The sequence below is a fragment of the Panthera pardus genome, unplaced genomic scaffold (genome assembly GCF_024362965.1).
Source record: "Panthera pardus isolate Hobbes unplaced genomic scaffold, ASM2436296v1 HiC_scaffold_3, whole genome shotgun sequence".
Lineage (NCBI taxonomy): Eukaryota > Metazoa > Chordata > Mammalia > Carnivora > Felidae > Panthera > Panthera pardus.
In genome coordinates this window covers 35,671,359-35,699,068 of record NW_026526876.1, presented here as the reverse complement: position 1 = coordinate 35,699,068, position 27,710 = coordinate 35,671,359, and the positions used below count along the sequence as shown (strand labels likewise).

At 36.7% G+C, this 27,710-nt stretch overlaps 1 protein-coding gene across 4 annotated transcripts in view; it reads right to left on the bottom strand.

Annotated features, from left to right (window-relative positions):
* Nucleotides 1–27,710, bottom strand: part of FBXL20 (F-box and leucine rich repeat protein 20) — a 100,759-nt gene that overhangs the window by 11,622 nt on the left and 61,427 nt on the right. For all 4 annotated transcript variants that reach the window (XM_053892844.1, XM_053892845.1, XM_053892846.1 and 1 more), the window contains 9 exons: nucleotides 23,730–23,784; nucleotides 21,378–21,452; nucleotides 19,551–19,645; nucleotides 18,114–18,182; nucleotides 9,185–9,280; nucleotides 7,101–7,227; nucleotides 5,764–5,838; nucleotides 2,962–3,092; nucleotides 673–733 (listed from right to left, as the gene is read on the bottom strand). In XM_053892844.1, coding sequence (XP_053748819.1) covers nucleotides 673–733; nucleotides 2,962–3,092; nucleotides 5,764–5,838; nucleotides 7,101–7,227; nucleotides 9,185–9,280; nucleotides 18,114–18,182; nucleotides 19,551–19,645; nucleotides 21,378–21,452; nucleotides 23,730–23,784 — 784 coding nt within the window. The remainder of the gene's footprint in view (nucleotides 1–672; nucleotides 734–2,961; nucleotides 3,093–5,763; nucleotides 5,839–7,100; nucleotides 7,228–9,184; nucleotides 9,281–18,113; nucleotides 18,183–19,550; nucleotides 19,646–21,377; nucleotides 21,453–23,729; nucleotides 23,785–27,710) is intronic.

The window sequence follows — 27,710 nt, the reverse complement described above, 5'->3', positions numbered from 1 at the left end:
AATTCCCTGAACATTAATACCAAGCTAGTACAGAGCCTTCCAACCATAAATAATTTGATGAAAATTATTTTCTTTGGAAGACTGAAAGGTAAGCTTTATGTCCCAATTTAGTTATGCCATATGTTGCCCCCGACCAATTAATGTTCCATCAATCTGCCTGAAAGCAAAGGTCCTTCCCCATGTTCCATTATACTGGTTAAAGACAATATAATTTTAAATGCTATTATTATACATACAGTGATTTATAAACCATTCCAAGGATTAACATATTCTGGAGAACACAAAAAATCTTAAGCCACCTCCATTTAAAATTGGGCTTATCCATTTCTTTCAACAACACTCTCACCCACCAGTCGCATACCCAAGTAACCAAGAATTTCTTTCATGAAGCATGAGAAAGTCCCTGCTTAGTTTACCATCTAATGAAAATGTGACAAATCAAGTCTCATGAAGGAGCATCATGTCCTCCAACGCACGTCTGTATTTCCAGAGCAGTTTGTATTCCACAGGCCTATAGCTGCAGCATGAGAATGCTCAGGAACACCAGCCACATAGAAGTTCCCTCACATCCCACACCCTCAATTCTGCTGCCTTTCTACTTCTCCCTCATTGTTCACTCCTCTGAAAGAAAAATCCCAAACCAAACCCACAGAACCTGGAGAAAATACTTACCCTAGCCAGAGTGGTAAAGCCTACGTCTGTTAATTGAGAACACCTTGCCACTTCTAATATTCTGTTATAAAAAAAAAAAAAAAAAAAAAAAAGTGAAAGTCAAGCCCTTGTTCCCTGAAAACTGGGTTTATTAAAAACAGCAAGAATTTAAGAAAACAACCTCCTATTCCCTAGGCACTGCATACTATAGTGACATTAACAGCTAAGCAAGTCTGTATACAGATCTTGCCATTCATTTTCATGGAGTCATCATAAAGTGGTCCTGTAAATACCACAATTCAGGGTGATGCAATCAGAAGAATATAATAGAAGCTTGTAGTTAATGCCAAAATGCATGAAAAATGCATTTAAAAGCCTTCTTGATGGCATACTGCTTACCCCCAGAGGGCAGCCTGCTCCTAGAAAACAAAGGAAATGGAGATAAATACTCTGTTTCAATTAATCTGTTGCTCAAGTAAATTATTCTCTTTCCCTATTTTACATGTAGGTTCACTCAGATTTAAATAGCTTTTAAAAATTCTATGAAGGGACTGGTTAATTACAGGCCTGTACCAAGTATGAAATTCCATACTTATGAAAAAATACCCTTAAGCTTCTTGCCTCCTCCCACAGGCTCCCGGGGAGGCCCAGAGGAGAGGGAAACTGAGCTGGCAGACAACTCTCCTACTCAGGAACTGCTAAACACCAACCTAAATGCCAACCACAGGACTGGGGAATCAAAAGTAGCTCCTTTCTGTGAAAACTTTGGTGGTATCTGTGTGACAGTACCAAAGAATATTTTTATGTCTGCTTACAAATTACTTACTACGTAAGTTGAAACAAATAAAGCCACAGTATAAGAAATCATTATCAAAAATCAATAAGAAATGAATGCTATATATATCTAATGGGAAAACATGATCTGACTGAACTTTTGATTATCATATTTGGGAGCTTTTCTATTCGAACAATAAAATAAGCCATGAAGTAATAAGGAGCTGAACAGTCCTCTCTTCAAATGAGAAAAAGGTAAAGTGTAAGACTTTTAGGGAGAAGTTTGGCTACCTCCTTAGCTCCAGGCCTCTGACATAATTAATTCTGACCAAGTCTATGATCTATCAAGGAATTTTGATAATCTAGGCAAATTTTCTTTCAATAATGATGGTCAGGCTCCTGGCCAGGTGACTACAAAAAGCTTTAATGAAGTTATATTGGTTTACAATGATTATTATATGTAAGACAAGAAGTTTTCTGGGTTCTGGAGCCAGGCTGCCTGGGTTTGAATCTTGCTCTTGAACTCACTAGCTGTGAGACCTTGAACAGGTTATCTGACCTCTCTGGGCTTCAGTTTTCTCATCTATATTATGGAGACAGTAACAGTGCTAATATGGTATTCTGTGGATTAAATGAATTAATATTTGTAAATCCCTTACAACAATGGTCAACATGTCTAACATATAAGTAAAATAAAAGTTTTGTTTTAAAAACAAAACAGGTATATGGGGATAATCCCTATTTATTATGAAACAGTGTGTTGTGGGCTTTTACAAAATCAATATGCGTTTGAAACCATGTGTATGCTAACAGCATTCTTAGTAAATATTCAGCCAATCCTATATTTTGGCAGAAAGGAGGAACCATAGAGAAATAAGCTTTGCTCTAAAAGATCCTGAGCACAAAGGAAGTTTTCCTGTAGGGCTTTTTTTTTTTTTTTTTTTTTTTCAACATTTTTTATTTATTTTTTTGGGACAGAGAGAGACAGAGCATGAACGGGGGAGGGGCAGAGAGAGAGGGAGACACAGAATCGGAAACAGGCTCCAGGCTCCGAGCCATCAGCCCAGAGCCTGACACGGGGCTCGAACTCACGGACCGCGAGATCGTGACCTGGCTGAAGTCGGACGCTCAACCGACTGCGCCACCCAGGCGCCCCTCCTGTAGGGCTTTTTTAAAAAATACTTTCTTCTATGTACCGGGCATCATTACCACAATACAAATAACCACAGGGGTAGGGCTTTAAAAACTTTCTTCAGAAATGAATTATATGAAAGTTTAGTAAGACAAGTAATGAAATAAAATGTTATTTTTTTTTTCTAGTCTAGATAGCAAGAAGTAGGAAATGGGGACTATTACCCTTTGGTTTAGGCCAATTACATGTAATCGAATGAGGTACAAAGCAAGTAGCTGGGCATCTAAAAGGGTAGCCTTGTAGTGTCTACCTTAAAAATCTCAAAGTTCCAAAGAAATAAATTTGGGTGAAGAAGGCCTTTGTTCCTTTCCCATGATTTTTTGAGCTAAACAAGAAATGTTTACCTAAGCCGTGGACAGTTCTGACCTAGAGCATTCAGGATGGCATCTGTGATGTTGGAGCAGCCGGAGGCACAGAGGGACTGTAACTTATGGCACCCTCTGCATATAGTAATGAGACCTTCATCTGTGATTTGCTAAAAAAATAAATAAATAAATAAATAAATAAATAAGAGCAAAAAAATCCCATAGATATTAGTTATTTAGCAGAAGAAAAGGAAAAAAATGTTACCTCTGAAAATAAGCACCAAAAAGAAATAAAATAGAGCTTAATATTAATTAGGTAGTAGACCTAAAAGAAAATGAATACACTTTGTTTCTCCTTCTCAGTTCCTTTTGATTTAGTTTGTGAGAGAATCTGTGCTCATTTTTTTCATTTTAATTTATTTTAAGTAGGCTCCATGCCCAATGTGGGGCTTGAACTCACGACCCCGCGATCAAGAGTTATATGCTCTACTGACTGAGCCAGCTAGGCGCCCCAGTGCTCATTTTTGGTGTAAAAGGAGGAAGCTATAATGGGATTCTTGTAACCCAACGGGATTGGGAACAGCATGAGGTACATCGTGGGGTAGATTCAATTACATGACTTTAAAACCTAGAAAACAGGCAAGCACAGCAGTATAAATGTATTTATAAGTTCAAAATTGACACTGATGTTAAGTTACTGAAAAAATAAAACAACCTATGGATGACAGTTGCAACTTCATATCAACCACAGATCCATTTATTTATTTATTTTAGTTGTATAATATAAAGAATATACTCATTTATGGAGATAAACAGCTGTGATCAACCAAATGTAATTTTGTGTGTTTTAAATTATTCTAAAATAAAAAGGACACAGCAAGATGTTACACTAAAAAAAAAAAAAGATGCCATATATAAACATCTTAACATGTAGGATATGATTAGCACTTCAATTTGTCCTGTTAGTTTCACAAATTTTGTATAAGCCTCAGAATAAAGCTCTCCTGTCATCTCTGTTCAGTCAGTGTCCTTAGGTTGCCAGGACAACTGAAAAAAAAAATCAAGCTTTAAATATTCACTGCTTAAATCCGTATATTCTCAATATTGCATAATTGAAACAAGATACGGATAAAAAATGGATGCTAAGGCAGATATAAGATTTATCTGGAGGATAAATTAATGAAGATCAACACATGTGGAAGTAACTTTCATACAAGTGTGATGTGTGTTATTACTAAACAAGGATAATTGAAATGTAAAGGGGAAACAGCAATCGATAAACATGCATATTTACCAGGCCACTGAGAACTTGTGTCATATAATATTAGGAAAGTTTTATAGGGCTGTGCTGCCTTTTCCTTCTTAATGTTTTAAAATCTATAAGGGATTACTGAGGAAGAAAGTTGAGGAAAGTCCTATGTACCAATACTTCAAATTTTAGAAAGAATAAAATTTACTAAACTTTTATGTTTTCAAATTAGTCCAGAAAAAGAGAATGGCTAAAGAATGTACTTTGGTCACTTCAACAGTTTTGGGCAGACACATGAAGTCTTAGGAATGAGAATCATTTCATCACATTCTACGGAAGGGATGACTTATGCCCTAAGATCTGGGTGAAGGGAGAGTAAACTAAACTGATGACAGAACTGGTTCTTTAGGCTCACCACCTGCACTTTCTGTCTGCTGAAAGGATAAAGGAAGTGAAACTAAAACAGCGAATGGTAGGTAGGGTATGTATTTATATGGTTGTGTGAATGTGTGTGTAACATATATCCACACAAATATCTATGGAGTGTATCTCTGTGTATCTGTGTGTACAAACAGAATCTGAAGATGCCTAAGAACAGTTTCTTCCTATCACTGTAAGGTGATGGTTTCATGTTTACAACAGTTGTATAAGCTCTTCCTGTCAGGCCAAATATTTTGGTTTCATAAATGAAATGAGGCAAATTCTGATAGTAACTATGACAGTCAGAATTAAAAGGAAGGGGTGATCAGAATTAAAAGGAATGTCATTCCTTTAACTCAGTCTTCAAGAGCCTCCTGAGCAGATCATTATCAGAACCATCCCTTAAGGGCTTGAAAGGGGAGGTTGCTTCACTTGCACAAAATATGGCCCTTTATGTGTCACCTTTAAACAACCACTATGCTCTCAAGTTTCAGGTAATCAAACAAGAGAAGGGTATAATGAGAAGAAGTTTTAGTAAAAACAAGGAAAGCCCTCATCAACTCTTTTTCATTGCAACGAGAGGCTCTCATTCCAAGGCAACACATATATGTAATTTTCCAGGCAAGAGAGAAAAGCTAAATGTGTACTGTCAATGTTGTAGGAACCTGAGTGGTTTCGGCAAATTCTCTGAGCAAAATGCAGGGGTTTGGGGCCAGACACAAAAAAAGCTGATAGTCTAAACAAGCCAAATGTGAACTACAAATACTACTTGGAAATTAAAAATTTAAAGAGTACATTTTGCTTGTCATTTGTTCGGATCAGTGGTTCCCAATAGTTATGACCCAATGATAGATGTTAATTGATCTGACTGCAATTCATTTACCAAAAATATTTTAAGTACTGAAGTTTGTGAATAATTCACTTTGAAAAGAAAAAAAGAAAAGGGGTGGAGTTACAGTTAGCTTATTTGGAAGTCTGCAAGAGCTACCTTCTATATTATCTCTGTTAAAACCCTCAGGAGTGACTATTGTTAAACATGCAAAGAATCATCTGTGTGTGTACAGTGTCCCCAGGATTGAAGTAGAAAAACCACTGGTCTTGATGACTAAAGCTCTTACAATATTACTGATAGGAATTACTAATACAAAAGAATTGTGGGAAGGACTGCTTACTAAACAAGTCTGCAAGTTCAAAGTCACCAGTTCAGGACAGTGTGCACCTATGTACTTGAGAGCTTCGTCTTCTAGCTAGAAAGATTAAAAAGAGAAAATATGATTACTAACATTGTTTCAAGGGATAAAGATTTAGGAATGTATACATTCATTAATACATTCTAAATACAGCCAACCAAATTTCAAAGGGACAATGAATCAGAAACAATGACCTGTGATCACAGAAAGGTGGACTTCATATCATTAGTATGGTTATCAGTATTTTTTATCAGTTCCAACCACATCAAATTCATATGATCACCAAATCAAGGAAAAGATAAAATAAACACTGCCTAATGTTTATGGATTTTTCTTCTGATAAATTAAATATGCCTCACAGCATTTTGTTCAGGGATTATGAAGCTAAAATAATTTTCACACTTCTATGCTTCCTATATAAAGTTTTTTAAAAACAAACTTTTTGGGAGCAGGAGCTGAGAAAGGAATCCGGTTTATCTGCTGCTGGAAGATCAGTGCCATGTGTACAGTGCTGAGAACAGATGGCAAGTAATTGATTATAATGTATAATGGTGCATTCCAATCAATATTTTCCAGGATTCCATAAATAACCAGAAGCTCAAGCTGTTGTTTTAAGGCAGTCTCACTTTCAAAGCTCTGTTTCAAACAATGGAACTCGTCCCATCATGGTCAAAGAGTAAGGGCACTTTTAACGGCATCCAAGGTATGGTTTCAGTAAGCATTACTAAAATAATTTCTTAAGAGCCTAGCCCTACTTTGTCAATCACTTCTAAACTCACTTTTGATTATTTCCTTCCAGACACTGCCATGTCAATTCCTTATTTTTTTTCCACAGTAAAATATGAAGATAGCAAAAATTTTTAATGACAAAATATGTTGGGATTTGTAATGTGACTGGCAGGAAGTAAACATCAACACTGTAAAATGTAGGTTCTGTATATTTGGCACATTTAACCTGGTAGTTAAACAACCAGCGAAATTGCCAAGGCTGGCTTCCTTGCCTCTCCAGTTTAAGGTCTCAGACAATGAATGACAACATGGCAAGTTTCCTTTTCAGATTAAGTCGCAAGAGACCCTTCTTGCCTGAGGTGGATGCGTGGTGTGATTTTTTTCTCCTCATCTTGCCTCCCCTCATAAATTTCTTTGGTCAGATGTTAACTCTTAGGTTTTTTTTACTCTAAGGAAAACATTTTAGTATTTGGTAAGTATGTATCTTTGGCCAATAATATACAACTACATGTTCCTCAAGCCAATATCTTTGGACTGCCTACGAAGTCCATGGTTCTTCTAACATTCACAAGCACTACATGGAGTATTACCTGTGTGCAGCCTTTTAAGAATAAGGCCTTGAGACCCCCACAGCCTCTCACTAGTGCTTGGATGCCATCCTTGGTTACTTGGTCACACCAGGAAATGTTTAATTGCTCCAACAGTGGACATCCCTCACTTAGGACAAAACAAAATGAAACAAACATATGACTAAACCCAATTCCAAAGGTACCAAAGTCTCATTTTATTGGCTATTTAGTCAGGGGAATGGCTACAGTCCCATGTTCTCCCCTAAGAATATATTTACTTAACATAGATTTAGAATATAGTCAACCAACAACAACAACAACAACAACAACAACAACAACAAAAACAACAAAGCATATTTATCAACACTTGTGGTGTTCACGTGGGACTATATCACTACAGGGGCTCTCTTAAATCCAGCTAAACTAGTAAGCACAAAGCACAATATTGTTTTTCAGATATGTTAGACTGTTATGGAGGTTTATCCTTTCCAAACATATTCTTTTTGCACTTATCACATCTTTAAAAGATCTGGAAAGTAAATGGGAATTAAGTGACCTGTTCAAGTTAACAGAGTAATTAGTGAAGAGTTTAGATTCAGATTCTTTATCAAATAATTCTATTACTTATCAAAGTAATAATGAGGACATTTACATTTTTATGTAAAAAATACAAAAGATCTATAAATTTTCCTTATCTGTGAAGTATCTGGAGTACTGCTTCCACAGGCTGAATTTAGGATATATTGTGTTCGATCTCTGCCTTATATCAAATATTAGTTTCATCTTTCATTTCTCACTTGAACTATGGAAGAATCTCAAGTTCTAGGACATTCTTAGGAAAATGCTGCTTTAATTGTTTTATAAAACGAAGGCAGAGGATCTTGGTTCAAGTTCATTCTTCAGCATTAAATAGTGTGACTTCAGGCAAGTCACTTTAGGAAACCGGCCTGAACTCCTCTTAATCTAAGATCAGCCATAGCCCCTCCTATGTTCTCCTCAAATGGATGCACTCACTTCTATAACAGAACTTATCATACTGTTTATTTTTTCTCCCACTAGGCTCTGAGCAGCTTAAGGGCAGCAACGATACCTTATTTACTTACATCTTATGGTTAAATCACAGTACCTGGCATTAAAAAATGTTTTAAGACTTTCTTAACTATAAAGTGTCTGTCCTATCTGCCCCACAAGGTTTTGAAATAAATGAAATCATTTATGTGAAAATATTTTGTAAACTGTAAGTGTTGTTATATTATCCTATTTATCATCCTACATGGCAAATGGCCTTAAATGCATATATTCAATATTCATAAGGAAAAGTCTAGAGGAAGTCATATTTTTAGATTACTTACACTCAACTAAATCTACATTTCTTTTAATAGCTTAATTTTTACTATTCATGAACATAACCAATACATGGGGCTATAATTATTTATAACAGGCTGATAAAATAGTAAACTTACAAAGAGAATGAGCATTTCACCTTCCTTTTAAGGTACATTTTCTGTAATGTACTTTAAAAATACATTAACATTAAAACAAAACTTATCAAGCGCTTACTGTATGCCAGAAACTCTAAGCACTTTATATATATTAGGTTGAACTACATGAGGCCGTCATTTTTATAAGACAAAAGTTGTTAAATACTGGCAACTTTACACGATTTGGCCTAATACTATCAAATAATAATAATACTGTTTAATCCTAACAGCACTATGAGATAGAAAGGAACAACTCAGGAGGGTTATATTTGTTTGAAGTACTTGGTTAATCACCTGGCTCCAGAGTGCTGCTTTAATCACTAAGCCACTAAGCTATAATGATATGTGGCATTTGGGGGGGGGGGGGGATCAAGCCCTCATAAAAATCAAATCATTCATGTAGAAGTTGTGCCAGTCTGTTCAGAAATCCTAGTTACCTCTAGTCATTTCACCTGGATGTGTCCTGTAATTTGGGCAAGTGATAAAACAAAAAATCTATTCTGAACTATAGTACATATCCATAAAACATAGTTTCCTTCAATTCCAACTTTAATTCAGTTATTTGAAATAAAAAATAAGTATATTTGTTCTGATTATTGGACATTCTTGGTAGAAGACATTTACCTCAGAGCCTTAAGAGACATGTTTGTTATTGATGTACAGGAAGCCAAGTCAAGGTGCCTGAGTTTGGAACAGAACTTGCTAAGGCTAGTACATGTACTGAAAAATGGAAAAAGGAGAAAATAATGAATAAACAAATAGGAACGCATCTTTAGTCAATCATGCACGATTCTCATTAAACATGTGTCTGTAAATAAGAACTATAAAATTTCCATACCCCAAATAAAAGCAGCTGTAAATCCTGGGATCTTTCATGCTGAGGAAGAGGCAGGTGCCATTTGCAAAGAAGAAAGGCTGTGCTGTGTATGAGCGTTTGCATGAGGGGATCATGGTGCTTGATTCTCATTTGGAAATGTTTAACAGCAAACTACTCTGTGCTGATAAGAGACCTATATGCATTTTGCAAATACAGAAATACCAGAAAGCTAGCTAGTACTTGCTAGCAAGTGGTGCAACATGAAGACTGAAAGCTCTGTCTCTGCTCTTTCACTTAAATCTCTGCTTAAGATAACCTTTTACGTGGCAGTATGAAATGGTTGGATTTTTGCAACTGTAAAGGACCAGTATTGGGGTCAAACAAGCTAAGTTATGTAATATTATTACCTACTTGCCTTCATGATTTTTTTAAAAAGTAATCTCTTCCCTCAATGTGGGGCTTGACCTCATGACCCTCAGATCAAGAGTCACATGTTCCACTGACTGACCAGCCAGGTGCCCCTTTATGAATTTCTTTCCCCACCCCCCCTTTATGAATTTCTTAAAGGCTCTTTTTCCACAGTAGTCAAGTTCTCAGTTTAATTTTTCTAACTTCTTATGGAAAATTTCAAATATACACAAGAGTGAATACAGAATGCACTTGTACCATCGTTAAGCTTTGACATTTATTAACATTCTACTATTTCTATTTCATCTATTTTCCTCTGCTTTTTGCTTCAGTATTTTAAAGCAAATCCCAGGGGCGCCTGGGTGGCTCAGTCGGTTAAGCGTCTGACTTCGGCTCAGGTCATGATCTCACGGTCTGTGAGTTTGAGCCCCTCATCGGGCTCTGTGCTGACAGCTCAGAGCCTGGAGCCTGTTTCAGATTCTGTGTCTCCCTCTCTCTTTGACCCTTCCCTGTTCATGCTGTCTCTCTCTGTCTCAAAAATAAATAAACGTTAAAAAAAATTAAAAAATTAAAGCAAATCCCAGACATACTATTTCACCTATAAATATTTCAGGACATCTTTCTAACGGATAATGACTTTAATTCCTTAATATCTGATAACCTGACTGTCCAAGTTTCCCTAATTGTCTTATAAATGCCTTCGTCAACGTGACCTGTTCAAATTAGGACCCAAATAAGAGTTGTACATTCTATTTGGCAGACATGTGTCTTAGGTCTTTGTATGGACCTATGTTTCCATTTTTTCCGGGTAGATGCCTAGGATTAGCATTGCTAGGTCCTACACTATGTTTATGTTTGACTTTTTAAGAAACCACCACACTATTTTCCAAAGTGGCTGTACTATTTTACATTCCTACCAGCAATGCATGAATGCCCCAGTTTCTCCACATCTTTGCCAATACTCGGCATTCTCTTTTTCATTACAGTCATGTTAGGGGGTATGGATTGTAATCCCACTGTGGTTTTATTGTGCAATTGTGCAACAAACACCCTTTCATGTGCTTATTAGCCATTCATCTCTTTCCTTGGTGAAAATCTACCCAAGTGTTTAGCCCAATCTTTAACTGGATTGCCTATTATTGATTGTAAGAGTTCTCTGTATACTTTTAATACAGGTGTTTAATTTCTTTCAGTAAGTTTTGCTGTTTTCAAGCACTTCTTTTAGAATTATGTTATCTGTGAATAAACACGGTTTACTTCTTTCCTGTCAGTTTTCTTCCTCCCTCCCTCCCTCCCTCTCTCTCCCCCTCCCTCCCTCCTTCCCTCCTTTCTTTCTTTCTTTCTTTCTTTCTTTCTTTCTTTCTTTCTTTCTTTCTTTCTTTCTTTCTTTCTTTCTTGTTCTTCTTTCAAGCTTACTGCATTGGCTAGAATCTCCAACAGAATGTTGGCAGAAATGGTGACATGGAACATCTTTACCTTGGTCTTGACCTTAGGGTAAAGTCTTTCATCATTAAGTATGATGTTAGCAGCAGGTTTTTCATAGATGGTTTTGACCAGATTGAGTAAACTCCCTTCTATTTCTAGTTTGTTGAGAATTTTTTTTATCACAAATAGGTGTTGGATTTGCCATGTATTTTTTTTCTGTATCCGATGATGTATTAATTATCTACTCTTACTTAACAAATTACTCCCCAAACTGAGCAGCTTAAAACAACATTTATTATCGCATGGTTTTTGTGGGTCAGGAATACAGGCACAGGCAGCTTTAGCAGGGTGCCTCTGACTCAGGATGTCTCACAGGCTGCAATTAAGGTCTTGGTCACAGTTGCATTCATCTCAAAGGTTAACTGGGTGCAAATTCCCTTCCAAGCTTATTTTAGGTGGCTGTTGGCAGACCTCAGCAGATCCAATTCCAAGCTCACTCATTTGGTTTTTGATAGGTTTCAGGTCCTTGCTGGCTGCTGGCCACACCTTAAGTTCCTTGCTACATGGACCTCTCCACAGAGCTACTCATAACAGGGCAGGCTGCTTCCTCCAGAGCCACAGCCCTGAGAGAAAGCAGAGCAAGACAGAATCACAGTCTTTGGTACTTAACCTCCAAAGTGACATCCAATCTCTTTTGCAATATTCTATTGTTAGAAATGAGTCACTAGGTCCAGTCCACGTTCATGGGGAAAGATTACATAAGGGTGTGAGTACTAGGAGTCAGGGGTTATTTGGGGGCCATGTTAGAGGCCACCACACACTGAGATGATCATGTAGTTCCTGTCCTTTATTCCAAGGGGCAGTAAATCTCACTAGCTGCCCGTTTTTATATGGCTCACAAGTCAAGAATGGTTTTGATGTTTTCAAAGGGTTGAAAAAAAATTTTTAAAGATCTTGTGACATGTGAAACTTACATGAAATTCAAATCTCATTGTACAGAAATAAAGCTTTATTGGAGCACACTTATGCTTAATTGTTTATGTATACTCTATGGCTGCCTTTGTAAAACATATTGGCAGGGTTGGGTGCTGTGACAGAGACTGTATGGCCAATGAAGCCCTAAAAATATTTACTTATCTGGCCCTGTTCAGAAAGTCTACTGACCTCTACTTTATTCTACTAATTATTATGAGATATTATATTTAATTGATTTTCAGATATTAAGCCACACTTGTATTTCTGGGATAAATCCTGCTTGGTTATGATTCCAAATCCTTTCTTATGTTGCGGGATTTAGTTTGCTAAAATTCTGTCAGGTATTTTTGTGGCTCTGTTTCTGAGAAAGAACAATTAGTAGATTTCCTTTTATTGTGATGTCTTTGGTATCAGAAAAATACTGGCCTCATAAAATGAGTTATGAAATACTTCCTATTTCATTTTATGAATCAGTTTGAAAACTGCTATTTCTTCTGTAAATATTTTTTAATGTTTATTTTTTTATTTATTTTGGGGGGTGGAGGAAGGAGAAGGAGAGAAGGAGAGAGGGAGAGAGAATCCCAAGCAGTCTCCACAATTAGCATGGAACCCAACGTGGGGCTAGATCTCACCACTGTGAGACCATGACCTAAGCCGAAATCAAGAATCAGATGCTTAACCAAATGAGCCATCCAGGTGCCCCTCTTCTTTAAATATTTGATGGAATTCACCAGTGAAGACATCTGGGCCTGGGCTTTTCTTTATGGGATTCTTTTCAATTATTCACTGAACTTGTTACTGATCTATTCAGATTGTCTTAATCTGTCTTTCGGGTAAAATATTTAGTGCTCTCCTTGATAATCTAGGTCTTCTCTTTTATTTTCTTTGTCTGAGTCTGTCAATTTGGGGTTTTTTTCCTCCCAAGAAACCAGCTTTTGGTTTCAGTACTGTTTTTGTTTCCTATTTTGTTGATATCTAATTTTTTAAAAAGTAATCTCTGTACTCAACGTGGGGCTTGAACTCACCACCCCGAGGTCAAGAGTCACATGCTCTATCAACTGAGCCAGCGATGAACCCCTAGATCCTCTATTTTAAACCTTTCTTTTCTAACATAAGCATTTGAAACTACATTTTTCTCTAAAGTATTGCCTTTGGAATAGCCCACAAGTTTCAAACATTATGTTTTCATTATCACACAGCAAAACATATTTTCTAGTTTTCTTTGTAATCTATTCTTGGACCTATGTTACTCTTTTTTTTTTTTTTTCCAATATATGAAATTTATTGTCAAATTGGTTTCCATACAACACCCAGTGCTCATCCCAAAAGGTGCCCTCCTCAATACCCATCACCCACCCTCCCCTCCCTCCCACCCCCCATCTACCCTCAGTTTGTTCTCAGTTTTTAAGAGTCTCTTATGCTTTGGCTCTCTCCCACTCTAACCTTTTTTTTTTTTCCTTCCCCTCCCCCATGGACTTCTGTTAAGTTTCTCAGGATCCACATAAGAGTGAAAACATATGGTATCTGTCTTTCTCTGTATGGCTTATTTCACTTAGCATAACACTCTCCAGTTCCATCCACGTTGCTACAAAGGGCCATATTTCATTCTTTCTCATTGCCACGTAGTACTCCATTGTGTATATAAACCTAAATGTCCATCAACTGATGAATGGATAAAGAAATTGTGGACCCATGTTATTCTGAAGGATAATATTTAACTTTCAAAATTTCAAGAAATGTTACTCATTTCTACTTTAATTCTGTTGAGGACATGGCACTACACTCACTATGATTTCAATCCTAAATTCACTGAAAAATTTTTTATGGTCCATTATTTGGTGTGTCTCACTAAATATTCTAAGTGCACTTGAAAAGAACACTTACTCTGATGCTTTCTGGTATAGCATTCTGTTTAAGTGTCAATTAGGACAAGTTCATTGACAGTGTTGCTCAAGTCTTCTAGAGCTTTACTGTTTTTTGGTCTACTTGATTTGTCATTTACTTTCTAGTATCTTTTCCATCTACACTTTTCCTGAAGTTTACATCATCTCATGTTACTAACCATTCCAAGTTTCCTGTGATTAGTGATTGTAATAGTATATCCTCTCTCATGCTTTTACTTCAATCTCCATATTATCTTTAAGTTTTTGCACAAATTCTTGAGCATGTTTGTACTTGCTATTTTTAAACCCTTTTTATTGGTCAATTTTATAACCTCTGTCATTTCTGGACCTGTTACTATTGACTGGTTTTTCTTCTGGTATCATTTCATGCTTTTTTGCATGTCTTGTAATTTTCATTGAATGCTGGAAATTCTGTATGCTGAGTGTCTAGGCTTTGTTGTCTTTATTTTTAAAGTTTATTTATTTTGAGAGAGACAGAGGGAGAGAGGGAGAGAGCATTCCAATGCAGGGCTTGATCTCACAACCATGAGATCATGACCTGAGCCAAAATCAAGGGCTGGACACTTAACCACTGAGCTACCCAGGCACCCCATGCTTTGTTGTCTTCTTTAAAGGAATGTCAACTTGGCAGGCAGCTAAATTAGGTATGGATCAATTTGACCCTGAATTTTTTCTTTTAACCTTTACTGGGACAGGTCCAGTCTAGCTTTACTACAAAGGCGTGACCTTTCTGAAGTCTCTATTAAATACCCCAAGGTATTCAATGAACATTCTTCATTTTGCACTTCTCTCAGCCTTACCTAAGCTCTGGCAATTTCTCAGTTTACAGTTTCCTGGTAATTGTTCCTTCCTTTTAGATGTTTTCTACCCAGCTTCGTGGGGTCTCAATACGTCCATTTATAGCTTACTATTCATCCAGATCAATGTAGATTTCTGTAGCCTTTTTGAGTAGTTCTCCCATCTTAAGATAAAAATTCCAGCCGCTTTTGTCTTCCTGAACTCTGATCTCTTATTCTTCAAATCAGCCAGAACCTTATTCTCCATTTGGGTTCTTTCTCCTTATACCATCATCTGGAAAACACCACCAGGCAGAAAGCCAGGGTGGTCACAGGGCCCACCTAATTGCTCAGTCCTGTGCTGCATATTGTCCAACATCTGAAACTGGTTCTTTGATATGTTTTGTACAGTTTTTTTTTTTTTTTTTTTTTAAATTTTTTTTTTTCAACGTTTTTTATTTATTTTTGGGACAGAGAGAGACAGAGCATGAACGGGGGACGGGCAGAGAGAGAGGGAGACACAGAATCGGAAACAGGCTCCAGGCTCCGAGCCATCGGCCCAGAGCCTGACGCGGGGCTCGAACTCACGGACCGTGAGATCGGGACCTGGCTGAAGTCGGAGGCTTAACCGACTGCGCCACCCAGGCGCCCCTGTTTTGTACAGTTTTACAGTTGTTTATGGCAGGAGGGCATTTATTGTCATGGCAGAAGCAGAAGTCTCCATTTTTGCTTTTTAAAGTTTGTGTCTTTTTTCTTATATATGATGCTTAAAATATTGTGTTTCCGAAGTCACTAGAAGCAGCAAAAATCTGAACTGGCCAGTGGTTATTTGATGATTTTAAGATATTAAGTTTTTTTATAGGAGTGATAAAATTAACATGCTTATGTTAAAAGCTTTTATCTTTTAGAAATATATGCTTACAGATTAAAATAATATGATGTCTAGGACTTTTTTCAAAGTAAGAAAAATTTGGGGATATAGATGACACAAGACTGACCATCAAGTGGTAATTTCTCAATTATCAATTTGAAGGTGGGTGATGTGTTCAGTACACTGTTTTGTCTACTTTGGTATATATTTAAAACTTTCATAAGAAATAAAAGTCAGAGCGCTGGAGTGGCTCAATCGGTTAAGCATTTATCTGACTCTTGATTTTGGCTCAGGTCATGATTGTACAGTTCACTTTGTGGGTTTGAGCCCTGCATTGGGCTCTGCATGGAGTGTAGAGCCTGCTTGGGATTCTCTCTCTGTCTGCCCCTCTCCACTGTGCTCTCTTTGTCTCTCTCTCAAAATAAATAAATAAAACTTAAAAAAAAAAAAAAAAAAAAAGAGGGGCGCCTGGGTGGCTCAATCAGTTAAGCATCCAACTTCAGCTCAGGTCATCTCACGGTTTGTGAGTTCAAGTGCCACTGTCGACACACAGACCATATGTCTCCCTCTTTCTCTGCCCCTCCCAGCTTGTGCACTCTCTCAAAAATAAATAAACGTTAAAAAAAAAAAAAACCCAAAAAACTTATTGCTTCTTGGCCTTTTGGCTAAAATCAAGTGTAAAAAAAAAAAAACACCTTAAAAAAAAGAAATCAAAAGTCAGTAGAAGTAATTTCTCTCTGTGTGGTTATAGCTCCAACTTGATATGATTGGGTTCATGTGTTTTATTTTGTTTTCAATTTTTAGGGACTGCTTTGATTTCTTTTTGACTTAATTCATATTTTAATTATGTATGTAAAACATTTACATAGCTATTAAAGGAAAACTACAAAACCTGATACTTCAGAGTCTTCCTTTCATCCCTGTCTCTGTGTTTATTCTCTTACCCACAGGTGACCATTTTTACTCATTTTTATAATCTTTAAATTGTTTCTTTTTGAAAATATAAGTAAACACGGGTATTTACTGGCTCTGCAAAAAGTATCTTATACAAACTCCTCTGCAGTTTGCTTCCTTAACTTAAACAGTATGTCCTAGAGATCATTCCAGAATACTATATACTCTCCTCATTCCTTTGATTTAACAGTCCTCTACTGATTGATATTTGGGTTCTTTCCCATATTTTGCTATTGAAAATAATGTAGTATTTGTTATTACAAACAGTAAAAATGAATAGCTTTGCACATAAATTGTACTACATTTCTGTCAGTTTATCTTTGGTATATAGAATCGATTCTTAGAAAATTATTCTTAGTGTAAATTATATGTCACTTTTATTTTTACCAAAGTAGCCAAAATTTCAATCTCTGAATATTAAGTATTCAAAAGAAAAAAATAAACAGGTAATTTATCTAAAGTAAATGGAGGGCTACTGGTATAAAGTCATGGTTGGGGGAGGAGTTAGATATGTTACTCATGTTAAAGGTCAAATCAATCCACAGAAATAACACTTGTTAGAATAACCACAGTAGAATAACCATAGTTTTTGTCTTTCAGACATTTTTTTTAGTAAAAGTTAATAATGTTGTGACCTCAAAGAAAGTACTAAAATAAACAATCTGTACCCTCTGTTTCAATTCTAAAGATCCCATCTCTTTCATGAGGCCTTTCCGAACAGGAACATTCACTAAATAATCCTGGCCCCCTCCCTGTATAAACATGTTTCCTCAATGGTTTCACTTCATCTCATAACAGGCAACAATTTCCCTATATAATATTTAAATGTTATTTGATACATATCATCACCAATAGATAACCTGGGACTGAATTGGGCAGGGCAGGGCAGGGGCTGAATGTTTTTTATGTCTACCTTCCACATCTATTAGGTCTGTGACAGTAAGCTCTCAAGGATGAACAACTGTTTTATTCCATTTATACTGTACCTGACACAGACATAGCACATTTAAAGGATCATTTAACAAATGCTCTCAGTATCGATGATGACAAGTTGTTTCATACGTATTTAAGATTTTCTATCTTTTTACAGAATTATTGGTTTACTCTGCCTTTTGAATGAAAGCTACTAGTATCTTCTTGAAACATAAGTAGTCCTAGTAATTTCTAGTATTAGTATCCCTACTGCATACACACGGACTCCAATTTTTAAGTTTCACTTTAAATATCAAGATAGGATTTGGGTCAGATTCGAAAACTAGTTTCTTATGCCATTTCTATTTTAATGTTTTCTCCTTTCAAAATATCTTTCCTCTGTAAGGTCAAAATGAAATTTGCTAAATATATTTAATGGCCCACATTTAAAGCTAGCATAGGCAGGAAACAAGGGGCTATGATTCACCCCTCTAAAACATAAAATACTTACGCATCTGTAGTCTTCGTACACCCATTTAGATTCAGTACTTCAATGTTCCTACAATTTTGTGCAAAGGTCCTTTACAGGGAAGAAAGTTAAAGGTTTGAAACAAAATAGCCACAATTTTAAGCATTACAAAAAATAATAAAAGATATTATTGGTAATATTGGATGTTGATACAAAAGTAACTCACAATTATGAAAATAAATTCATTTTCAACCACAAACTTTTATTTTTATTTTTTTTAACACGAAATTTATTGTCAAATTGGTTTCCATACAACACCCAGTGCTCATCCCAAAAGGTGCCCTCCTCAATACCCATCACCCACCCTCCCCTCCCTCTCACCCCCCATCTACCCTCAGTTTGTTCTCAGTTTTTAAGAGTCTCTTATGCTTTGGCTCTCTCCCTCTCTAACCTCTTTTTTTTTTTTTTCTTCCCCTCCCCCATGGACTTCTGTTAAGTTTCTCAGGATCCACATAAGAGTGAAAACACATGGTATCTGTCTTTCTCTGTATGACTTATTTCACTTAGCATCACACTCTCCAGTTCCATCCATGTTGCTACAAAAGGCCATATTTCATTCTTTCTCATTGCCACGTAGTATTCCATTGTGTATATAAACCACAAATTCTTTATCCATTCGTCAGTTGATGGACATTTAGGCTCTTTCCACAATTTGGCTATTGTTGAGAGTGCTGCTATAAACACTGGGGTACAAGTGCCCCTATGCATCAGCACTCCTGTATCCCTTGGGTAAATTCCTAGCAGTGCTATTGCTGGGTCATAGGGTAGCTCTATTTTTAATTTTTTGAGAAACCTCCACACTGTTTTTCAGAGTGGCTGCACCAGTTTGCATTCCCACCAACAGTGCAGGAGGCTTCCCATTTCTCCACATCCTCTCCAGCATCTATAGTCTCCTGATTTGTTCATTTTGGCCACTCTGACTGGCGTGAGGTGATATCTGAGTGTGGTTTTGATTTGTATTTCCCTGATGAGGAGCGACGCTGAGCATCTTTTCATGTGCCTGTTGGCCATCTGGATGTCTTCTTTAGAGAAGTGTCTATTCATGTTTTCTGCTCATTTCTTCACTGGATTATTTGTTTTTCGGGTAACCACAAACTTTTAAACATTGATCTTTTTGTTGACCAAGGTTACAATTACCCTACCTTTGAGTTAACAAATTAAGAACAATTTTTACTCAAGACTCCAAAAGAATCATTTATGATATGAGGAATCTGGCTTTTGGCAGGAGGTATTTGTTCTTGTTTTATTCTCAAAACCATACATCCCAGTACTGGATATTTTTGTGCTATAAATAATATGTGTATGTTTGGCTTCAGAATAGCCTAAGAATACACAAAATTACTTTAGCTTTTTCTGGGTGAGATGGTGCTGTTCTTTACTTATTCAAGAAGATCAGTTAATCAATAGTCATGTTCTTACCTTAATGCATTGTCTCCTACTCCAAGACACCCACGAAGACTTAACTTTCGTAAAAAGCCCCCACATCGTTTTGAAATATTCTCCACTACCCGGCCCTGTAAAGAAAAAACAGGTAAACAAAAATAAGCCACCACATTGTTTTTGAAGAGAACACGTCATTTTTAATAATCTATAAACAAAGGCTTCTACTTGATTTAAAAACTTAATTAATTCAATAAAGAAATGTCAACTTATTTGAGAAAGCTTTCCTGATTAACTTATCTACCCCAAACAGGCTCAAACCCTATTTGTTTATTTTGTTCAATTTGTAAGGCACTCTCTAGTTGAGGAAATGGTTCTCTGTAGTTCTGTAGTTTTATGCCACTATGTTAATGTAGGCTGCTCTACTGGTCAAACTGCAGCTACTGAAGGACATTAGCTTCCTTGATTATTTCTGAATCCTCTCCAAAGTGTTACTAGAGTACTCTGAACACAGCAGAGACTCAATGGACACTTATCAAAAGCTTGCTGAATGATTCTCTGGGCCATGTTGCTTTAAACATTTATATCCATGAAGAGTAGACAACTGTGAAAAATATAAGAATCCTGCATAATGTCAGTGGCTATTATTCTAAAAGCACTTTCTGTAGAAATGGAACGTTCTGTGTATAACGGTAAATTCATGTGAGGCTTTTTAAAAGCTTTTTTTTTTCTATTTTTTTTTTAAATGTTTATTTTTGAGAGACAGAGTGGTCAGGGCAGAGGGAGAGGGGGAGACACAGAATCCAAAGCAGGCTCCAGGCTCTGAGCTGTCAACACAGAGCCCAACGCAGGGCCTGAACTCATAAACCTTGATATCATGACCCGAGCTGAAGTCAGATGCTTAACCGACTAAGCCACCCAGGCACCCCTTTTTTCTATTTTTTTAAGTGCTTATTTATTTATTTATTTATTTATTTATTTATTTATTGAGAGAGAGAGAGAGAGAGAGAGAGAGAGAGAGAAAGCTTGAATGGCAGAGGAAGAGGGAGAGAAAAGTACAGAGCCTGCTATGGGACTCGATCATACAAACTGTGAGATCATGACCTGAGCTGAAAGCAAGAGTCGGACACTTAACTGACTGAGTCATTCAGGTGCCCCTAAAAACTTCTTATATGGATCCACAAGTTTCACTGCAACTTATAAAAAAAAAATTTTTTAATCTAAATCTAAATCTTATTTTATTCTTATAACAAATTAGGAAGCTATTATTTCTCCTGACAAGAAAACCAAGGACCACCGAGCTCAGGTTCATGTTAAGATAATTTTAAGCTTAAGCCATTATCCTTCTCCAGTTTAGAGATAATAGGCTATACTAAGATGAAATACAGGGGAAAAGTGAGAAGGGGAAAATAATTCATTAAATGATTTGGCTTTATTCTTTTTTTGTTCTCCACAAAAACTGTCTGTAGGCTCCCAAAAAACCAAAATGCTCATCTCAAGAAGAATTTATGCAAATATCATCCCCCAACAAACTGTTAAGTCTACTCATTCTTCAATAAGAAAATATAAAAAGACTTCCTTACAATGAGCAAATGTGTTCACATTTCCACCACAAAAATAAAAACAAAAAATTGTAGTCCTATTAATACTAAATAACTTAGTATTCTATAAGTAAAATAGTTCTGCTTATTCTCAAAAACTGAGCAAGCTGTTGGGAACATTGCAAGTTCCCATGAAGTTCAGATGCACTGAAATTAATAGTTTCTCTCTCCAGGGAAAGGAGATTTATATGGTTGGGGCTAATCTGTTCCATGCTGTAATTACATTCTAACATGAGAAATGGGGCCACACACCACATAATTATACCTCAATATCCCTCTGGAAATCAAACAGGTCAATTCGCTGCCAGTTACTGCCATCCAGAGCCAGAACATTCCAGGCCTGTTTTGAAGAAAAAGAGACAAAATGAGCAGAAGCTCAAGGGGGGAAATCAACAATATGCAAGTTCACAATTCAAACTAATGATTGAAATTGACCAAAAAATTTCTCAGCACCCCCCCATCCCACGCCCACCACCATTAACTCCCAAAAGGTCTGTCCTATTTCTGATTCATAGTTTACCCAATTAGATTATCTCAAAAATGAGTGGGTATAGAAACTAGCAGCTGGGGTGGGGTGGGAGGTTGGGGGGAGCTGGGAAAGGACAGGTTGTGATAAGTATCCTAATCAGAAACTCTTTTTCTAACTGGAAGATTTAGTTTCTAATTTGTGTGGATCATTCCGTATTTTAATGAGAAAGCCTTTAAAAGTTTTCCCTATTAAAGTATAAACAAAAGTCTTAGTATTGTTGAGTTATAAACTTAGCATATCACCTCTTATTGGAACACACTGAAACAGAGTCAATACTGAGATACAAGAAAGGAAACTGTGCATGACAGGTTCCTTTCTAGAGTCCCCCCTTTTTTTTTTAAGTTTATTTATTTATTTTGACAAAGCAAGTGAGCAGGGGAGGAGCAGAGAGAGGGAGAGAGAGAATCCTAAGCAGGCCTAAGCAGGGCTAGATTCCATGATGGGGGGGTGGGGGGCAGGGGAGGGAGAGGGCGACAGAGGATCCAAAGCAGCTTCTGCACTGACAGCAGAAAGCCTGTGGGGCTTGAACTCACGAACCATGAGATCATGACTTAAGCCAAAGTTGGAAGTTTAACTGACTGTGCCACTCAGGCACCCCTAGAATCTTTTTTTAAAAGAACAAATTCATTAACTACTTAAAGTACAGAGAACAACAGGATAACTACTGATGTGCCAAGTCTCCATTTAATGAAAATTGGTGTTACGCTTTCCTTTAAGTTAAAACATAATAGGGAAGAGAAACCTACAAATGAAAACAATTAAAATTCACTCAAATCAACATTTGTGACATGAGACCCTGTAACTAAACATGTTTAGACACTGGCCTGGGTATTTTGTTTCTCAATGATGACCTCAGCTTCATACAGAGATATTAAGGAAACCCTATTCATTTGTACCAGCCATGTCTAAAGCAACCACTCAAGTATAGGGGACAAAAAAGTCATGAAGAGAAAACATCAGAATACCGCTGATGGTTTCCAAAGTAGCTGATACCCAGATTTAGTAGGTTTTTATGATGCAGAATTACATTAAAGTTAGCAAGACACCGTGAATTTTTGATGGTAAGTTTTATGGGTTATTTTGAGGGAAGTAGTGTTGGTTATTTGAAAACCTGCACACACCTACAAAGATAAAAACCATACTTTATAATAGAACCGTGTTATATATCCAGCACCTAGGACTGTATCTGATACACAGTAGTTTCTCAGTGTTTATTAACCGAAAAAGCAAAAAGCCATTTCCAGCTTATAAAAAAAAGATGACTGCAGGTGTTCATTCATTTTAAGTTAATCATTATATATCTGTATTACAAAAGAGAGTTGAATGGTTCATAAAACAAATTTCCCATAACACAACACAGAATCCACTCTATATTAGTAGCAGCCAGTAAGATTATGACGTTTCAGTTTTGTCAAACAATGTCAATTAACAAAAATAGATAATTAAGTGAAATAAAAAACTTAGAGAATGCCCTATAGTTTTTTAACAAATTAATTTCTAACTATTATCTTTTGATAATATGAGAAACTGAAAACAATTGATAATTGAAAGTAATATGGGGGAAAAAATGAGAATTAGATTCTCAAGAGCCTCTGGGTGTGGGATATGTGTGTGTGTGTGTATAAAATGAATTAGGAAAACTTAATGAAACACTATTTTGTTATAATTCAGAGGAGAGCCTAACCTTTTGATTTGCATGTATAATACTTTTTCCTTGAAAATGTTTCCTGTTTACATTACACAAATAGTCAAGAGTTCCAAAAAACTGGGGAGCTTGGGTGGCTCACTTGGTTAAGTGTCTGACTCTTGATTTCAGCTCAGGTCACAATGTCAGAGTTGAGTTCAAGCCCCGCACTGAGCTCTATGCTAGCAGAGGGGAGCCTGAGATTTTCTCTCTCTCTCCCTCCCGTCTCTCTCAGAAAAAAAAGAAAAAAAAAATTGGTATAGACATATAGTAGAATCTTACTATAGAATTACATGGGTTTGGGAATGCCATGGATGAAATAACATTCTCTGAAACATACAACATCTGAAGTAAATGATCTGCCTACTACAGATCTCCCCCATAATCACAACAATCATTCTTACCCTGGAGACCTGAGCACAGCGACACAAGGTAACAACATCCAGAAAAGAAAATATCCTAAAAAGAGAGGGAGACAAGCTTTATTATATGATAAATGAGTTTCTCTTGATTTTTACCTATAAATAACTTGGCTATGTTAATACATGCACGAAAAGAGAGAAGTTCTTTTGAACAAACACAAAAGCTGGAGCAACTTACAACTTAATACTGCCCATATAAAACGCTGGGCAATCTTTTACTTGAGAATGTACGTACAAGTACCATACAAGTTCAATTACTTACATCAAGGGATGATAAAATATTTCTAGCTGCTATAATTTGTTAAAAGCAAAAAAATAATTTTCACACTTCTGGCTATCCAAAAGAGGGCTAGGGGAGGGATAACTTTATAAAGAATTTTATGGTTATGAGGGAAAAAAGATTAAATAATAGAGTAACTCTTAAAAATTAGTGACTATAAAATGTTAAATCTCTAATTCTAATTTAGGAAATTATAAATCTCATTTACCACATTAATGTCAAGAAACACTGCCTAGAATTTTACTCAGTCTTACAGAGGTTAAATATTTATTTTGAAGCATTGTTATTGGAAATAATTGATTTGCTTAAAGTGTGGTGACTCCCTACACTACACTACACTAGAAGCCACCTGTAAAAACAGGCCAGAGCATCCTGGCAATAAATGCAAGGGTCGTGTCTTTTTAAAGCCCTCCTTACTCATGAGCACCTGTAAAGGTCATTTTAATCTGAATAATAAGCTAAACTCTTTTGCAAGTAGCAACAAGTGTAATATAGTATATGCTTTAAAGGTTTAAGTAAATTAAAGTTAATTTTGCTTTAAGAATTTTATAAATTCTCTGGGCACCTGGGGGGGCTCTGTCAGCAATATTTCATGCATATCGTAATCTTATATGTAAATCAGTATGTCAGCTATAACGCTGGAATCCATTTTATTTTTATTTATTAAATTTGTCTCCAGAGTACTTGAGATGGCTTGGATCAGGAGCAAATAATAATAAATACAAATAAACTATGAGGACCATGAAAAATATTTTTTAAAGTAGAAAACCAAAGCCAGAAAGGAAACAGATGTGCCCTTGGAAGAGTTTACATAGTTGCTATAGAGGAGTCTCACATTTAGTTTTAAATTTCTTGGTAGCATAAACAAAATAATATTCTTAACAGAAAAGAAGAAACATATACATTATACCATAAAATCAGAGCTCTTTCTAGCACTACTTTTTTTTTTTTAAGAATTTTTTTAAATGTTTATTTAATTTTGTAAGAGACACAAAATGTGAGTGGGGGAGGGGCAGAGAGAGAGGGAGACACAGAATCCGAAGCAGGCTCCAGGCTCTGAGCAGTCAGCACAGAGCCCGATGTGGGGCTCTAACTCACCAACTGTGAATCATGACCTGAGCCAAATTCGGACACTTAACCAACTGAGTCTCCAGGCGCCTCTCTAGCACTGCTTTCTAAGAGAAATTTCTCAAAGGAGTCTACTTAGATTTGGTGGATAAAGTCCCAAAGCAAATTCAGTCACAGATTTCATATGGTCACATCTTGTAGCACCTTTATAATAGTTAAAAACAAAATAATAGTATATAAAAATGCATGCTTCTGACAGTCCAGTTGATCCAAGGTTGCTTTTGGCCACAAGTAATAGAAACCCTAACCGAGATGGGCTTAAACCGTAAGGGAGGTTATTTCATACAAAAGGAAATACAAAGAACAGGCTGCCTGCATCTCAAGGTTAATTGATTTAGGGGATCCACAATGTCATCAGCAATTTTCTGTTTATTCTGCTAGGAACAGCATCAGCTTGGTCCTAAAAGCTCTTTTCTTTATAGGCACAGGATGGATGCCAGCAAATACTGGATCAACATGTGTCTTTGTTCACTCTGAGGAGAGAGACAGGCAGGCATTTATACTGCAATAAAGCCTCTTCTCAGGTCTCATTAGCCTAAATTGGCGTAGGCCTTAACCAATCACTGTGACAGGTTTAGACTAATTAACTGGGCTGAAGTGGATGCTAGAAAGTCAATTACAGTGCCCACCACAGACAGAATATAGCATACTTAAAGGAATCATGAATGTCCTTCAGACAATCTTCTATAAATATTACTTCTCTTAAGTTTTCATAAGATTAGCACAAGGATTATATTTCTTATAAGGTCCTACAACTGAAATATCCTTAGTTGTGGATTGATGATTGATCCCTGTACTTCAAATCAGTGAACAAGTATATCTGTCATCCTTTGATGGAAAATAAAAGGCCTAACCATGACTTCACCCCAATAAAGCACCACCCTAACTTTTGCACTGAGTTTTATTTCCTCAAGACAAAATTATAAGTTATTTCCAGCATGTCAACAAATGGTTAATGAATTGCTCAAAATTCTATACCACAGAGCATAGCTAAGATGACTTTTGTTTGGAAAATGTTCATAGAAGGTGATATGGCCAGTTGCTCAACATAGTTAAAAAAAAAAAAAATCAGTCTCATTAACATTCCTATAGAGCTTTTCATTTAGACAGAACTTCCCTGGTCAACTTAGTCTAGCTAATAATTAAGCAGCTTATTACTTGTACACCTGAGGAACTCAATGGTTTAGTGTGCTACATGGGATTTCCAGATATGAATAGATTAGGTTTGCATAATTTCTAATCAGTATAATCTTGGTTAGGTAACTGTAAGTAGTTGGATAAAAGACCAGTTGTCTGATGTGTCCTCTCCAGATCTGTAACAATAAAATCATTTCAAAAACACATGAGATACTTGTTTTTCTATTCTTTACGGCCAGGGGTATGCATCTGGCTTATTTAAGAGCAGTTTTGCATTGAGATTCAAGTTAAAAAGGAGACAAAAAGCACAGCCCTAATTTCAGACGCTGAAGATGATCTGATCTTGTGGAGGTTGTGTTTGCCAACTCTGACCCACTTATTAATGTGGAATGTATGGTCTTTATGTTCACATTAATAACCAAATATGTATAGAGAGCTCTTATAGTTTAATCCGTAACAGAATCTAAACCAAAGAGTCAAAGCTCTTGTCCATGATAGCTACAGGTAACATACATTGCTTTTAGCAGAATTCTTCACAAGATCATGAATAACCAAAATGTCATAATTATACCTAAAGTCCTCTCACTTACAACAGGGGTAAAACCTGTATCTAGTAAACCTACATCTGTAGTTTGACAATAAAAGACACTAGCATACAGCTTTGATGAACCGTTCCTGCAAACTGATGGTCTCTTGTGAGGAATAAGAAGTTTGCAATTTTGAAAATGTGGTGTAGTTTCCACCAGACAGTAGACAAGTATCAGAACTTTAAATTCCGGGGGCGCCTGGGTGGCGCAGTCGGTTGAGCATCCGACTTCAGCCAGGTCACGATCTCGCGGCCCGTGAGTTCGAGCCCCGCGTCAGGCTCTGGGCTGATGGCTCGGAGCCTGGAGCCTGTTTCCGATTCTGTGTCTCCCTCTCTCTCTGCCCCTGCCCCGTTCATGCTCTGTCTCTCTCTGTCCCAAAAATAAATAAAAAACGTTGAAAAAAAAATTTAAAAAAAAAAAAAAAAAAAAAAAAAAAAAGAACTTTAAATTCGGAGCAGGCCTTAACACATCATATAGCCAAAGATCTTCATCTAGTCTCTTAAAAAAAAACTTTTTTTTTTTTTAATTTATTTATTTTGAGACAGGGGGAGAGAAAGAGAGAGAGAGCAAGCCAGGGAGGGGGGGAGACAGAGGATATGAAGCGGGCTCTGCATGGAAAGCAGAGAGCCCGGTTGTGGGGCTCGAACTCATGAACCGTGAGATCATGACCTGAGTCGAAGGCAGACACTTAACCCACTGAGCCACCCAGGTGCCCCTAAAGTTTTTTTATTTTTTTAAAGGTTTTATTTATTTTTGACAGGGAGAGAGACAGAGCACAAGTTGGGGAGGGTCAGAGAGAGAGGGAGACACAGAATCCGAAACAGGCTCCAG